At 47.2% G+C, this 17,508-nt stretch overlaps 1 protein-coding gene across 1 annotated transcript in view; it reads left to right on the top strand.

Annotated features, from left to right (window-relative positions):
- The window catches only part of prdm5 (PR domain containing 5), a gene marked incomplete at its 3' end in the record, with an annotated part of 57,646 nt that overhangs the window by 27,792 nt on the left and 12,346 nt on the right, over nt 1-17,508 (top strand). Inside the window, exons 7-10 of the mRNA XM_080769652.1 lie at nt 633-754; nt 3,112-3,191; nt 13,742-13,826; nt 15,275-15,432. Coding sequence (XP_080625778.1) covers nt 633-754; nt 3,112-3,191; nt 13,742-13,826; nt 15,275-15,432 — 445 coding nt within the window. The remainder of the gene's footprint in view (nt 1-632; nt 755-3,111; nt 3,192-13,741; nt 13,827-15,274; nt 15,433-17,508) is intronic.

The following is a 17,508-nucleotide window of genomic DNA, read 5'->3' as shown; positions in this document are numbered from 1 at the left end:
TGTTACAGTAACAGTGTGGATATCATTTTGCTCAGCTGATTATTCACCACAGTGTATACGGTGTCTGTCAAACAGCTTCATTAATTATACCAGTTCACGGAGACTCCCTCCCAGCCAGGTGTAGAGTTCACCTCCGTGGTCCTTAACTGTGTATCGTATAGACAGCTTGACCTATTTCTCATGTGACATAAGTGTGTGTGTGTGTGTGTGTGTGTGTGTGTGTGTGTGTGTGTGTGTGTGTGTGTGTGTGTGTGTGTGTGTGTGTGTGTGTGTGTGCGCGCGTGTGCATGCGTGTTCCGTCATAGTCTGTAAACTCACCTCTTCAGACTCCACCTTAACCCGTAGCAAAGCACTTGCACTGTAGCCTCGACGACCTTGCAGGGCAGGCGTATAATGCAAAAGCTCAAATATGTCATTTAGAAACCTAGACGACTAGATTGCTTTATGCATTTGATGTAGTACCATGTTGTTGTTCTTGCTCGATCTGTAATTATTAAGAGCTAAATTCCTGAATTCTAAAGTGTGTGTGCATGTGTGTGTGTCTGTCTGTGTGTGTGTCTGTGTGTGTGTGTGTGTGTGTGTGTGTGTGTGTGTCTGTCTGTGGGTGTGTGTGTGTGTGTGTGTGCACACAGCTTCGAGCAACACAAGGAGGCGTGCCGGGGAGACGCGCGGTTCATCTGCAAAGCGGAGAGCTGTGGGAAGAGGTTCAAGAGCAAAGACGCCCTGAGGAAGCACAAGGAGAACGTCCACACAGGTTGGTCCGTTTCTATCCTGGCCCAGCCAGCGTGCTCTCTGGTCTAGAGGGGCAGGTAGGGTAGCCTGGCCCAGCCAGCGTGCTTTCTGGTCTAGAGGGGCAGGTAGGGTAGCCTGGCCCAGCCAGCGTGCTTTCTGGTCTAGAGGGGCGGGTAGCCTGGCCCAGCCAGCATGCTTTCTGGTCTAGAGGGGCGGGTAGCCTGGCCCAGCCAGTGTGCTTTCTGGTCTAGAGGGGCGGGTAGCCTGGCCCAGCCAGCGTGCTTTCTGGTCTAGAGGGGCAGGTAGGGTAGCCTGGCCCAGCCAGCGTGCTTTCTGGTCTAGAGGGGCGGGTAGCCTGGCCCAGCCAGCATGCTTTCTGGTCTAGAGGGGCGGGTAGCCTGGCCCAGCCAGTGTGCTTTCTGGTCTAGAGGGGCGGGTAGGGTAGCCTGGCCTAGCCAGCGTGCTTTCTGGTCTAGAGGGGCGGGTAGCCTGGCCCAGCCAGCATGCTTTCTGGTCTAGAGGGGCGGGTAGCCTGGCCCAGCCAGCGTGCTTTCTGGTCTAGAGGGGCAGGTAGGGTAGCCTGGCCCAGCCAGCGTGCTTTCTGGTCTAGAGGGGCGGGTAGCCTGGCCCAGCCAGCGTGCTTTCTGGTCTAGAGGGGCGGGTAGCCTGGACCAGCCAGCGTGCTTTCTGGTCTAGAGGGGCGGGTAGCCTGGCCTAGCCAGCGTGCTTTCTGGTCTAGAGGGGCGGGTAGCCTGGCCCAGCCAGCGTGCTTTCTGGTCTAGAGGGACAGGTAGCCTGACCCAGCCAGCGTGCTTTCTGGTCTAGAGGGGCGGGTAGCCTGGCCCAGCCAGCGTGCTTTCTGGTCTAGAGGGGCGGGTAGTAGCCTGGCCCAGCCAGCGTGCTTTCTGGTCTAGAGGGACAGGTAGCCTGACCCAGCCAGCGTGCTTTCTGGTCTAGAGGGGCGGGTAGGGTAGCCTGGCCCAGCCAGCGTGCTTTCTGGTCTAGAGGGGCGGGTAGATAATGTGAGCAGCATCGTATATTTCTTCTTCTTGTATCTTCTTTCTTCTATCATCTTGTAACCGCACTAGCCGTAGTGACGGTTTTGTATTGAGCCCCTAACATCGTCACTTTGCTCAATTCACCACAATCTGAACCTCAAAAAGTAAAAAACACATCAAACAAAGCACAACATTCTAAACGCATGCGTGTGTGTGTGTGTGCGTGCGTGCGTGCGTGCGTGCGTGGACATAGGGGTGGGGGGTGTTGTAACATCCATGGGAATGTTTCCATTCCTTGCCCCACAAAACAAAACCAAGACACCTTTTATTTTATTTTAATTGTCACGTTAAAACTCCCACGGGTTTTACTCGCTCTCCTCCCCGGCGGGCAGGCGGGCGTGCGAGCGGACAAGCCTCTCCGTCTCACGCGGTCACACGGTCGCCCCCGGCAACAATACAAAAAAAAAAGTAGTGTGATATTTATGGCGGGGTGTGATCTGGGTGTAACGTGTCTTCGCTGCGTCTAGAATGTCGTGGGGGATTATTTTGTCTTGTGAAAATGCAACGATATACTTTCACTGTGCCATTTAGACCTACAAAATGTCTTTCTAAATCATGACAGTTTTCTAAAAAAAACATCATGTTTCTGTGTCAGGGGTTCTCAAAATATTTCATGTCAAGGACCCCCAGAATTATATGCAATTGGCCGCCGGACCCCCATCTGAAAACATGTTGTTCCAGGGACATCCCCAGAAGGAAAGTTAATTTGAGTTGAAAACGTTCGCTCTGAAAGAAATATATATTCAAAGATTTGCACTACATTTTCCACGATTTTTCAAAAATGGCAGACCTAAAAGTTTGTATGAGCTTGTAGATCTGCTATTTTTCAATAGCTAAAGTATAATATAATGCTTGAAACACCAACAGGTCCCAATGAAGCCATTACGACCGGCAAAGCATCTGAGTCCCTTTTAGGTTTTAACCATTATTTTATACTATTTTATACTGCTGTTGAAAATTAGCAGACACGATCTGATATTTTTGAAAATCGTGAAAACGTGTACAAGTCTTTGAATATATTCTTTCACAGCAAACGTTTTTAACTCATATCTTTGCTCCTGGGGGGGGTGGGGGTCCCTGGAACAACATATTTTCAGATGCGGGTCCGAGGCCAAATACATATCATTCTAGGGGTCCTTGACATGAAATGGTTTGAGAAACACTGATATAGAAACATAGGATTTAGAAGACATTTGTAGAAAATCTGGTCTCTGGTCTAAATGGGTTAAGGTACATTGTGATGATGATCTGTTCTAGTGTTGCTAAATCGCCTCCTTCCTTCCTTCCTTCCCTCCTTCCTTCCTTTCCTCCTTCCTTACAGGAAGCCCCAGGAGGAAGCTCACATGCACCATATGCAACAGGAGGTGCAGTTCCTCGCTCAACCTCCAGGAGCACCGGAAGGTATTTGCCAGTTATTTCTATATAATGTTTAAGTTGTCTGGTCATATTATCCCCCCACCGTGCAAACCTCGCTCACAGAGCCTCAGGGAGGCAAAGGGAAATGTCACTTTGATTTATGCGTCCCATTGTTCAACGGCAAAAAAAACAATTTGTAGGACAATTAAGCGTCAACTAAAATGACCTGACCGTGACAACAACCCTATTCACCTCGCCTCTGGTTTTCACACTGACACAAAGACCCCACGGCTCAGGGTGTCTGCCTGTCACCGATACCACACCATCCCATAGGCGTTGGGTTGCGTGCTGCCAGCCTCTGTCTCTGTCTCTCTCTCTCTCTCTCTCTCTCTCTCTCTCTCTCTCTCTCTCTCTCTCCCTCTCTCTGTCTCTCTCTCTCTGTCTCTCTCTCTCTCTCTCCAGAGGTGGTTTCTAACCCATTTAGATCGATTCTACAAATGTCTTCTAAATCCTGACAGTTTTCTGAAAAACCTCATGTTTCTGTCAGTCGTTCTCAAACATTTTCATGTCATGGAAATGATCTGTATTTGGCCGACCGACCCCCCTCTGAAAATATGTTGTTCCAGGGACCCCCCCCCCCCCCCCAGAATCAAAGATATGAGTTGAAAACGCTCTGAGAGAATATTCAAAGATATCGAACCACATTTTCACGATTTTTCAAAAAATAGCAGATCTACAAGCTCGTAGCGCGGCACTCGGTGCCGCGCTACGAGCTTGTAGATCTGCTATTTTCCAATAGCTAAAGTATGACGTGATGCTTAAAACACTAACGGGGGTTCCCGTTCAGAATGGGCTAATTATGTCTCTCTCTCTCTCTCTCTCTCTCTCTCTCTCTCTCTCTCTCTCTGTCCTCCCTTCGACAATCAGATATCAGATGCGTGCCGTTGTATTCGGTTCCCGTAACCCGGCCTAACCTCGTAATCTCACTCGCTCGACCTCATCATGCCTGATTTATATAGACCGCCGAAAAGTCGATCTGCAAAAAAAAAAAAAAAAAAAAGGTGTTCTTTGTGAGCTCGTAGGCTACAGTAGATCGCCTTTATGTTCTGGCACGCAACACCAGCGATCACCACCAACCAACCAACCAACCAACCAACCAACCAACCAACCAGCTCAGTGGACTTGTGGTGGTTATAGTGTCCGCCGGGGACACCGGGAGGTCGCGGGTTCGATACCCCGGTCGGGTCATAGTACCAAAGACTCTGAAAAATGGGACCCAGTGCCTCCCTGCTTGGCACTCAGCATTAAGGGTTGGACTCAGGGTTTAAGTCCCTGCGACACACTAGTGTCATCATCATCATCATCATCATTTTTCTACCGCGGTCGAGATCATGAATTAAACAACGCCACAGCCAGACTTCCTGGTCCTTTCGTTGCCAACATCCCCAGTTCCTGCTTTACTGATGCATGTGTCCCTATAGCAATGACATCATGTGTCCCTATAGCGATGACATCATGTGTCCCTATAGCGATGACATCATGTGTCCCTATAGCGATGACATCATTTGTCCCTATAGCGATGACATCATGTGTCCCTATAGCGATGACATCATGTGTCCCTATAGCGATGACATCATGTGTCCCTATAGCGATGACATCATGTGTCCCTATAGCGGTGACATCATGTGTCCCTATAGCGGTGACATCATGTGTCCCTATAGTGATGACATCATGTGTCCCTATAGCGATGACATCATGTGTCCCTATAGCGATGACATCATGTGTCCCTATAGCGGTGACATCATGTGTCCCTATAGCGATGACATCATGTGTCCCTATAGCGATGACATCATGTGTCCCTATAGCGATGACATCATGTGTCCCTATAGCGATGACATCATGTGTGTGTCCCTATAGCGATGACATCATGTGTCCCTATAGCGATGACATCATGTGTCCCTATAGCGATGACATCATGTGTCCCTATAGCGATGACATCATGTGTCCCCTATAGCGATGACATCATGTGTCCCTATAGCGATGACATCATGAGTCCCTATAGCGATGACATCATGTGTCCCTATAGCGATGACATCATGTGTCCCTGTAGCGATGACATCATGTGTCCCTGTAGCGATGACATCATGTGTCCCTGTAGCGATGACATCATGTGTCCCCTATAGCGATGACATCATGTGTCCCTATAGCGATGACATCATGTGTCCCTATAGCGATGACATCATGTGTCCCTATAGCGATGACATCATGTGTCCCTATAGCAGCGATGACATCATGTGTCCCTATAGCGATGACATCATGTGTCCCTATAGCGATGACATGTGTCCCTATAGCGATGACATCATGTCTCCCTATAGCGATGACATCATGTGTCCCTATAGCGATGACATCATGTGTCCCTATAGCGATGACATCATGTGTCCCTATAGCGATGACATCATGTGTCCCCTATATAGCGATGACATCATGTGTCCCTATAGCGATGACATCATGTGTCCCTATAGCGATGACATCATGTGTCCCCTATATAGCGATGACATCATGTGTCCCTATAGCGATGACATCATGTGTCCCTATAGCGATGACATCATGTGTCCCTATAGCGATGACATCATGTGTCCCTATAGCGGTGACATCATGTGTCCCTATAGCGATGACATCATGTGTCCCTATAGCGATGACATCATGTGTCCCTATAGCGATGACATCATGTGTCCCTATAGCGATGACATCATGTGTGTGTCCCTATAGCGATGACATCATGTGTCCCTATAGCGATGACATCATGTGTCCCTATAGCGATGACATCATGTGTCCCTATAGCGATGACATCATGTGTCCCCTATAGCGATGACATCATGTGTCCCTATAGCGATGACATCATGAGTCCCTATAGCGATGACATCATGTGTCCCTATAGCGATGACATCATGTGTCCCTGTAGCGATGACATCATGTGTCCCTGTAGCGATGACATCATGTGTCCCTGTAGCGATGACATCATGTGTCCCCTATAGCGATGACATCATGTGTCCCTATAGCGATGACATCATGTGTCCCTATAGCGATGACATCATGTGTCCCTATAGCGATGACATCATGTGTCCCTATAGCAGCGATGACATCATGTGTCCCTATAGCGATGACATCATGTGTCCCTATAGCGATGACATGTGTCCCTATAGCGATGACATCATGTCTCCCTATAGCGATGACATCATGTGTCCCTATAGCGATGACATCATGTGTCCCTATAGCGATGACATCATGTGTCCCTATAGCGATGACATCATGTGTCCCCTATATAGCGATGACATCATGTGTCCCTATAGCGATGACATCATGTGTCCCTATAGCGATGACATCATGTGTCCCCTATATAGCGATGACATCATGTGTCCCTATAGCGATGACATCATGTGTCCCTATAGCGATGACATCATGTGTCCCTATAGCGATGACATCATGTGTCCCTATAGCGATGACATCATGTGTCCCCTATATTGTCAGCGCTCTGTAGCAGTGGCTACAACTAGTGTCATACTAGTGTCAACTAGTCTCATGTCATGTACTAGTGATATACCAGCGTCATGTCCACTAGTGTACGTCATGTCCACTAGTGTACGTCATGTCCACTAGTGTACATCATGTCCACTAGTGTACATCATGTCCACTAGTGTACATCATGTCCACTAGTGTACATCATGTCCACTAGTGTACATCATGTCCACTAGAGTACATCATGTCCACTAGTGGACATCATGTCCACTAGTGGACATCATGTCCACTAGAGTACATCATGTCCAGTCATTGGTGTACTTGTAATAAATCCGGCGAAATAAATCGGTCAGCCTTGCCGTCACCCCCGACCCCCCTCCTCCTCCTCCTCCTCCATTTCCACTCGCCTCGTTTCCCATCGCAGCGGGACAGTGTGTCTTTGCGTTAACCCATTCTGGACGGGAACCCCTTTTTTGGTGTTTTAAGCGTAATGTCACACTTTAGCTATTGAAAAATAGCAGATCTACAAGCTCATAGCGCGGCACTCGGTGCCGAGCTTGTAGGTCTGCTATTTTTTTGAAAAAATCATGAAAATGTAGTGTAAATCTTTGAATATAATATTCTTTCAGAGCGAAGGTTTTTAGCTCAAATATTTGCTTCTGGGGGGGATTTCCTGGAACATCATATTTTCAGATGGGGGTCCGTGGCCAATTACATATATTATTGTGGGTCCTTGACATGAAAATGTTTGAGAACCACTGATACAGAAAACATGGGTTTTTCAGAAAGCTGTTCAGAATACCTTTTTGTAGAATCGTTCCCAGGTCTAAATGGGTTAACAGCCTTGTTGCAGATCGCAGCGTGTGTGTGTGTGTGTGTGTTAGCGACACAGAGGGGACGCGAGGAGGAGGAGAAGGAGGCTCAGGGTTTTTCGTTTCACTAGCCTCGTCCCCGCAGGCCTCGTGAAACCCTAGAGCCACATCGGGCCGTCTGGGCCGAGCCGGGCCGGGCCGGGGCCGGGCCCGGGGCAGACAATAAGGATCTCATCCTGGCGTCTCTGGGTTCCTCCTCGTCTTGAGACTGGAATCTTTATTCTTTTTCACAGTTTCTTTTTTTCTTCGAGGAATAACAAGGGCTCGTTAAGCCGTTTTGGTCGGGAACCCCTTCTGGTGTTTTTTTAAGCATTCTGTTATGCTTTAGCTATTGAAAAATAGCAGATCTACAAGCTCATAGCGCGCCACCGAGTGGCGCGCTATGAACTTGTAGGTCAGCTATTTCTTGGAAAAATCGTGAAAATGTGCCTCCAATCTTTGAATATATATTATTACAGAGTGAACATTTTAACTCAAATCTTTGCTTCTGGGGGCGTCCCTGGAACAACATATTTTCAGATAGGGGGATCGGTGGCCAATTACATATCATTTTTGGGGTCCTTGATATGACATATGGAGCACCACTGATACAGAAACATGAGGTATTTCAGAAAACTGTCAGAATGTAGAAGAATCTTTTTTAAATTTCGACGTCAGGCCTAGATGGGTTAAAATACCACAGCGCCACTATGCACCCCGAGCCCCATTAGAACTGGACCTGTGGACTGTGGGACAGGGTTGGGATGCGTCAGAATTTTTAACGACTTCGGTTCTTTAACCACTGACTCCATCGTTTTAACGGTTTAAAATATATATATTTTTTTCAAATCTATATAATCTTTTCCTTCATTAAATATTATGATAAACACAAATTCAATCGTATACAGTATTGCATAGACATTCTTCCATCCATCCATCCATCCATCTTCAACCGCTTATCCGTGGTCGGGTCGCGGGGGCAACAGCTCCACCAGACTGAAGCAGTTCTAGAACCATGTTGTTTTGGTGGAGAAGGGGCCTGAGAGTGTCCATTTGTACTCTCTCACACAGGGACGTGCACACACGGACATCAAAGGGAGCTTCAGCCCCTGCCCTTTTACCCGTCTGTAAAACAACTGCCCCATACTTTCCAGACCACGAATGCAGCGTTTACTACATGGTGAAGGAAATGCAAATGCCCCTCCTCTCCTCTCCATGTCATGCCGGAAGGAAGGCAGCATTCAGGAGAATTGCTTATTTTTTCTCTCCTGAACTTAAACACAGTATTTTGCGTCGAACAAATTTGTTTATAAATCCATGTCGTTACACACCTGCATCTCCACTAGCTAAAGAGTGCTGGGTTGCGCACCCTGAAAATATCTCCCCGAAAATAGCAGATCTACAAGCTCACAAGCTTGTAGATCTGCTATTTTCCGCTATTTTTAGTCCAACAGTTCCCTCTTAACGGGATCTCAGCCCCTGCCCCTCTAACACTCTCTGCACGTCTCTGACTCTCAGAGTTATTGTGGAACCTTGACATAAATAAATAAAAACGGTTTTGAGAACCACCACCGGACATTATGTACGCCCAGATGTGATGGACGACGTGATTGGTGGATCTAATCCTGGGGTTCCGAACGGACGCCGACCCCAACGCCACGGGGAAGAAGAAGAGGCTCCCATACGTCAGCTACGGCTGACGTATGGGAGCTCGTAGCTACGGCTACGAGCCGTCTCCTCCCTGGACAGTGTTGGTGATGGAGAGGCTCGTTCTGCGTCCCGTTTGGACCCATTTGTCCCGTTATTTACGAGGCAGAGCCCGGGCCGGGCCGGGCGTTTGGATTTCCAATCCCTCGCGTCAACAATCCATCCACTGACTACTGGATGGTTCCATTCCCTCTAGTGTATCCATTACTGCTCGGGTCTGATAGCTCAGCAGAACCACTCCCTCACAGGGAGGCAGTTTTAGAGTCCAGGGTCACTAGCCCATTTTGGGGCGGGAACCCCTTTTGGTGTTATAGCATCATGTCATGCTTTAGCTATTGAAAAATAGCAGATCTACAAGCTCATAGCGCGCCACCGAGTGGCGCGCTACGAGCTTGTAGGTCTGCTATTTTTTGAAAAATCGAAGAACCACTGACATAGAAACATAGCTTTTTCATAAAACTATAATGGTGTAGAAGACATTTTTAGAATCTGAACTCAGGTCAAAATGGGCTAGGGTAGGTAACTGTCAGGTTACCTACCCTAGAAGAAACGTGGAGAACATGCAAACTCCTGTTTGGAGTTGTTTATTGAGTCAACCCAGTCAATACTTGACTCGACACAACATGCTCAGCACTGACGACTGTTTGACACTAACCCCATCCTCCAGAGGGACAGAGTCACACTGACCCCATCCCCCAGAGGGACAGAGTCACACTGACCCCATCCCCCAGAGGGGACAGTCACACTGACCCCATCCCCCAGAGGGACAGAGTCACACTGACCCCATCCCCCCAGAGGGACAGTTCTTCCAGAAAGTCAAACTTTGCATATTATTGAGCCGTTTGCTCCAAAGCTGCTTAACCCATTCTGACCTGAGACCAGATTCTAAAAATGTCTTCTACCCCCGTCTGAAAATTGTTGTTCCCGGGTGGACCCCGCACGTAATTCAGACGGAGCATTAGTCTGACATGCGTCCCGCATGCTCTGCTGCTTGCAGTTATAGTTAGGTTAGGGTTTGAGGTAGGTTGAGGTTATGGTTAGGTTAGGGTTTGAGGTAGGTTGAGGTTATGGTTAGGTTAGGGTTTGAGGTAGGTTGAGGTTATGGTTAGGTTAGGGTTTGAGGTAGGTTGAGGTTATGGTTAGGTTAGGGTTTGAGGTAGGTTGAGGTTATGGTTAGGTTAGGGTTTGAGGTAGGTTGAGGTTATGGTTAGGTTAGGGTTTGAGGTAGGTTGAGGTTATGGTTAGGTTAGGGTTTGAGGTAGGTTGAGGTTATGGTTAGGTTAGGGTTTGAGGTAGGTTGAGGTTATGGTTAGGTTAGGGTTTGAGGTAGGTTGAGGTTATGGTTAGGTTAGGGTTTGAGGTAGGTTGAGGTTATGGTTAGGTTAGGGTTTGAGGTAGGTTGAGGTTATGGTTAGGTTAGGGTTTGAGGTAGGTTGAGGTTATGGTTAGGTTAGGGTTTGAGGTAGGTTGAGGTTATGGTTAGGTTAGGGTTTGAGGTAGGTTGAGGTTATGGTTAGGTTAGGGTTTGAGGTAGGTTGAGGTTATGGTTAGGTTAGGGTTTGAGGTAGGTTGAGGTTATGGTTAGGTTAGGGTTTGAGGTAGGTTGAGGTTATGGTTAGGTTAGGGTTTGAGGTAGGTTGAGGTTATGGTTAGGTTAGGGTTTGAGGTAGGTTGAGGTTATGGTTAGGTTACGGTTTGAGGTAGGTTGAGGTTATGGTTAGGTTACGGTTTGAGGTAGGTTGAGGTTATGGTTAGGTTACGGTTTGAGGTAGGTTGAGGTTATGGTTAGGTTACGGTTTGAGGTAGGTTGAGGTTATGGTTAGGTTACGGTTTGAGGTAGGTTGAGGTTATGGTTAGGTTACGGTTTGAGGTAGGTTGAGGTTATGGTTAGGTTACGGTTTGAGGTAGGTTGAGGTTATGGTTAGGTTACGGTTTGAGGTAGGTTGAGGTTATGGTTAGGTTAGGGTTTGAGGTACAGGTTGTCGTTTGTTGGACCAGTGACTAGTCTAAACTAAGTACTGCACCCGTTCCAGGGACCCCCCCCCCCCCCAGAAGCAAACATTTTAGTTAAAAACGTTCGCTCTGAAAGAATATACATTCAAAGATTTGCGCCACATTATCTTTCAAAAATAGCAGATCTACTATTAGATCTGCTATTTTTTCAATAGCTTAAGAGTCTAACAAATGCTATAAACACCAAAAGCTGGGGGTTCCCGTCCAGAATGGGTTAAAGCCGTCAATTATCATCATTTAGCTGAGCTGGCTCTTTACAATGGCTGGGCTGGGAGAGAGCCAGAGCTGCTTAGCATTAGCATATTTTATTGCAAATCCCAAATTCCAATTAATGGAACTGGGCGCTAAAGCAGGACAGGCATTCATGGACTTTTCAAATGTAGATATAGTATTAGTGAAATGCCTGTAGGGCACTTCAGTCCCTCTCTATGAAGCCCATGTCTTTATAACGTATTATATAATCTGCGTGTAACGTTGTAAGTGCTTTTAGGCTCCATATATGGCCAGTACGGAATTAATTCCATTATGTTGATCTGACCTCATCAAACCCTGTACACTCAAGCTCCATGTATGAGTTAAGATCCAAAATGTAAAATGTAAATGTAAATGTAAATGTCAAACCCTGATTCTGACTGGCCCGCGAAAGATTACCGGTACTTTGAAATTTGAATTTGAAAATAAAACATAGTTTCATTACCATAATGGGTGGACTAAAACCGCATTGCTTTTATTTTGAAGCCCATGTATTCTCACACTGCACGCAATCTGCACGTCAACTGTGCACGTGCATTGCGTGTGATTGAGAACCTTGTCTTCCTTAATCCTTCACCCCCCTTTATATGCGAAAATGTCGGCTTTTTGGATTTATTGGTGACAACAGCGTCTGTGAATGCAAATAGCCATGAAGCCCAGCTAAGCATGCAGCTCCACAACACGGTATAGGGCAGGCGCATGATTACTAAAACGTACTCGCAGGAGGACAAGTTAAATCCCATTATGCTTTATTGCTTTATTTTACCCGCTCTAACCTGCCTCGCCAATAAAGTTAACTTAAAAATATGTGTAAGGTAAGGCGGTGTTGCGCCCCGAATGTGACATCATGCTTCTGAAGTTCAGAACGGTTGGGGCGATGCGCCTTGAGCTTGTGGATCGTCTGTTTTCGGCACGCGAGTTGACACCGTTGTTGTACCACAAAGTAAATCTGGCAGAACGTCGTGCAACACATCAATGCCTGCCAGGCGGTGCCAAGTCTCAACAATAATATCATCACTGGTTGGCTTGTTGTTGTGTTTTCGGAACGTTGTTGTTTAACGGTTGTGAGTGACTCAACAGTGCTCATCTCACGCTGATAGTAAGCAGTGCGCCATGTGGGTTGTGAAAGTGACACCACCAGGGTCCTCCAGGGAAGAACAACTATTAAAAGAGCTATACCGCTAATGTTCTCATTGTTACAATAAAATGACTTGTAACTTAAACAAAAACATAGTTTTTAACTGGGAAAGGAAACGTCTCAGGCATGTAGAAGTACAAAGTAAAAGAAAATCACACCCATGTGAAATGAGGGGCGCTCTTATTGTTGTACATCATCATAAATGGCCATTTACTGCTTTTTATATAGAAATAAAATTGATATTATGCATAATTAAGTTCAGCCTTTTGGCCCGGCCCTCCAAAATATTTTGGGAAAAAAATGTGCCCACCCCTGGTCTATGAGATCTCTGACTGTCATGTGTTCCTTCACACTGTAGGTCTATGAGATCTTTGACAGTCATGTTTTCCTTCACATTGTGTACTGTAGGTCTATGAGATCTTTTTATTTATTTATTTTTTATATTTTGTATCCCACAATTTTGTAACCCATTTTTCACCCCTGTGTCAATCATAAAATGTGATCCTGGGCTCTACACACCATCCACCAACCTAGTCCCCATATATGGGGGACAAGGGGAGACCAACCTAGTCCCCATATATGAGGGACAAGGGGAGAGCAACGGACTTGAACTCATGCTTCCTTCATGCCTGAGTGTCCAAGTTGCTCCTTTACACCTGACAGGGGGGAGTTTCCCTGGTTGGACGTAGCGCGTGGAAGGAACACATTATTCCAACCAGTTCCTTTCCCCTCCATCAGGCGCCCCGGCTGGCCAGGGGGAGGCAGTTTAGAGACCAGGATTACTGCATGTTTTTTGTGAGGGTATCTACCCTAGGGGACACGGGGAGAACATGTGAGGGTACCTACCCTAGGGGACACGGGGAGAACATGTGAGGGTACCTACCCTAGGGGACACGGGGAGAACATGTGAGGGTACCTACCCTAGGGGACACGGGGAGAACATGCAAACTCCACACGGAAAGGCCCTTTCGCCAACTATGAGATCTCTGACTGTCATGTGTTCCTTCACATTGTGTTCTGTAGGTCTGTGAGATCTCTGACTGTCATGTGTTCCTTCACACTGTGTACTGTAGGTCTGTGAGATCTCTGACTGTCATGTGTTCCTTCACATCCTGTAGGTCCATGAGATCTTTGACTGCCACGCGTGCGACAAGAAGTTCATCTCCACCAATCAGCTGAAGCGACACATGATCACCCACTCAGGTAAGTTAGAAGAAAGAAACCCACGTCTGGAACCCCCTGTGTGTCATCTGGCTCCTCCTGCCTCTGAGAGTGTACCAATGGAACCAATTAATGGACCCGTTTGGGTCACTCATTTGTACCATTTGTACACTCAGAGTAAAGCCCTAGCTTAACCCATTCTGACCTGAGATCAGATTAAAAAAATGTCTTCTGCATCCTGACAGTTTTCTGAAAAAGCCATGTTTCTATGTCAGTCGTTCTTCGATTTTTCAAAAAATAGCAGACCGAGTGGCGCGCTACGAGCTTGTAGATCTGCTATTTTTCAATAGCTAAAGCATAACATGATGCTAACATGATGCTAACGCCCAAAATGGGTTAAACATTACGGCCAATTTCCTCTGTGAAGAAATGCACATAGTGTGGTTAATTACTGGTTTCACATAGCATGATGCTGTCGCCACAGATGCTCGCTTTGCATTGTTTTATGACTGTTATCCTATACATGGATCTACAGTATGTGGTTGACATACTGTACTGTAGCGTGGTGTTTACTCTGATGCTACAGTAGGTCCTTTGTTTTACTGGTTTCTTTGAGGGACTATATACATTGTTCTCTCTCTGCATTCTGTTTATGTAACCTTTCACCCTGTTGTTTTGCTGACTAAGAGAGAGTTCATGCGTCCCCTGATCTCTCACTTGACTCGACTCTACTTATATTAAGAGCATCTGCAAAATGTCAAAGTTGTAAATTCAACCTGTCATCGATTGTTAGCATATATTTCCTCAGAATATTTGCCCTTTGTGACTACAGGGACGGAGCTCGAAGCCTGAGACCACTATGAACTCAATAACAAAATGTGTGTGTATATATATATATATATATATATATACACAGTATAATATCAATAAGGTTTGGGCTTATCGAGTCTGTTTTCGAGCATAGCGGCCCCTTGACGTCATGTTTCAACCATTCTGGGCGGGAACCCCTTTTGGTGTTTTATGCATTATGTTATATTTTAGCTATAGGCCTATTGAACAATAGCAGATCTACAAGCTCATCGCGTGGCACCGAGTAGATCTGCTATTTTTTAAATGGCACAAATCTTTGAATGTTTATTCGAGTGAGAGTGAACGTTTTAAACTCAAATCTGTGCGTCTGAGGGGTTCCTGGAACAACATATTTATTACATTATATTTTTGGGGGTCCTTGACATGAAATATTGAGCACCACCGATATAGAAACATGAGGTATTTCAGAAAACTGTCAGGATTTAGAAGCGCTATGAGCTTATAGGTCTGATATTTTTGAAAAAATCGAAGAACGACTGACATTTTTTTAAATCTGATCTCAGGTCAGAATGGGTTAATCAGACCAGTGTGTGTGACCCAGTGGAAAGCTCGTATGAATCTGATCTCAGGTCAGAATGGGTTGAACAATAAAGACTCTCTCTGTGTGTGTTGCTGGTCAGAGAAGAGACCGTATACGTGTGAGATCTGCAGCCGGTCGTTCAAACGTCTGGACCAGGTGACGGCCCACAAGATCATCCACAGCGAAGACAAGCCCTACAAGTGTAAGCTGTGTGGGAAGGAGTTCGCCCACCGCAACGTCTACAAGAACCACAAGAAGGTGAGTCCGCCCACCGCAACGTCTACAAGAACCACAAGAAGGTGAGTTCGCCCACCGCAACGTCTACAAGAACCACAAGAAGGTGAGTTCGCCACACCGCAACGTCTACAAGAACCACAAGAAGGTGAGTTCGCCACACCGCAACGTCTACAAGAACCACAAGAAGGTGAGTTCGCCCACCGCAACGTCTACAAGAACCACAAGAAGGTGAGTCCGCCCACCGCAACGTCTACAAGAACCACAAGAAGGTGAGTCCGCCCACCGCAACGTCTACAAGAACCACAAGAAGGTGAGTCCGCCCACCGCAACGTCTACAAGAACCACAAGAAGGTGAGTTCGCCCACCGCAACGTCTACAAGAACCACAAGAAGGTGAGTTCGCCCACCGCAACGTCTACAAGAACCACAAGAAGGTGAGTTCGCCCACCGCAACGTCTACAAGAACCACAAGAAGGTGAGTCCGCCCACCGCAACGTCTACAAGAACCACAAGAAGGTGAGTTCGCATTGTGAGCTTGTAGATCTGCCATTTTCAAACTATTTTGTATTCATTTGAAAACTTGAAATGGGACATTATTGCGAACGCAGTGATTGCGAACGCAGTGAGCACTTACTATGAGACCTAGCAGATCATGTCTGTCTGTGTGTCTGTCTGTGTGTCTGTCTGTCTGTCCCGCTATCCAAATATGGAGTGTGTTGCATCAGCAATCACTCAGCTCCATATATGGGCACAAAAGGGGCCAGGTCCACATATACAGTAACAGTGGGACAGACAGACAGACAGACAGACAGACATGATCTGCAGGGTCTCAGCTGCTTTCGCTTCCCGCGTTTGCGCGTCTTACTGGTGCATAAGTACTTCCACTTTTGGTACTTTAAGTATTTCCATATCACAGTAATTGATACTTTTTACAAAAGCACAAAATGTGAGTATGTTTTCCACTGCTGTTTTTCCCTGAGGGGCCACCGAGAGCGTCCTGAACAAAAACAACCCATTTTGGTCCCGCTAGCTAGCTAAACAACAGCGCTGTTTCAACCCCGCGGCGGCCATCAGCCACACCGCCACACAGTGTTGGCCCAACAAATCGATTAGCGTGTGATAGCATTAAGGAGGACATCACAGTTCGGACACGGGGCTTCAAAGCGGCCGCTATTAGCGGCGTGCTGCAATCAATCAGTGCCTCGTAGGCCGCGGCTGTTTTTACTGTGGCGTGCCTGTCCTCCCAGAGCCTCCACTGTGTTTACTTAGGGGGGGGGGGGTGGTCACTCACACAGACAGATGAGGGGGGACGGGTGGGGGGACGGGGTGGGGACGGGGGAGACAGCCAGATAAACAGGAGCACTTTGAACCCAAAGCCCCTAAAGCTACATGTCTTCATGGAGTCAACAAACCAGATCAGACACGGAGCCTTACCCCCCCTTGCCCCCCCTAACCCCCCCTAACCCCACCCTATGGCTGGAGCCTCCTGTATGCGCCCAGCCGCCAACGCCCCACAATGCACCAGGCGGGTATTTCACAACACACAGAGAGAGAGAGAGAGAGAGAGAGAGAGAGAGAGACAACATACAGATTCATGGCTATATGATGTATTATACACATGTGTAGTTGCAGTTTAGAGGAAGCAATCTTATTGGTTGAAAGAGCCATCTATTCCCGTGCTTCAAACGAGCACGATGGCACACCTAATCAAAACATAACAAATCAGCTGTGCTGATGAGACGGGATGCACAGTATGCAGATTAGACACACCAACGGACCCACATGCGGAAACAATGGGCGGGAATGTGGTCGGACATGCGCTGCTCCCGCGCGCGCGGTTATGGTCAGGTTAGGGTTTGAGGTATCGGTTTTAATGACAGTCTGACCAATAGGGTGTGAGGTAGGTTGTCGGTTTAATGACAGTCTGACCAATAGGGTGTGAGATAGGTTGTCGGTCTAATGAAAGTCTGACCAATAGTATGTCTAAACTAAAGCCTGTCCCCGATGAGACTCGCAGAGCAGAGCCGGCTGATTGGCTAGGCTAGCAGCGTGGCTAGGCTAGCAGCGTGGCTTGGCTAGCAGCGTGCATCATGGGACA

Source organism: Protomyctophum bolini (genome assembly GCF_963924005.1).
Source record: "Protomyctophum bolini genome assembly, chromosome: 8".
NCBI lineage: Eukaryota > Metazoa > Chordata > Actinopteri > Myctophiformes > Myctophidae > Protomyctophum > Protomyctophum bolini.
The sequence above is the reverse complement of the archived record's forward strand: the minus strand, read 5'-3'. Positions and strand labels throughout refer to the sequence as shown.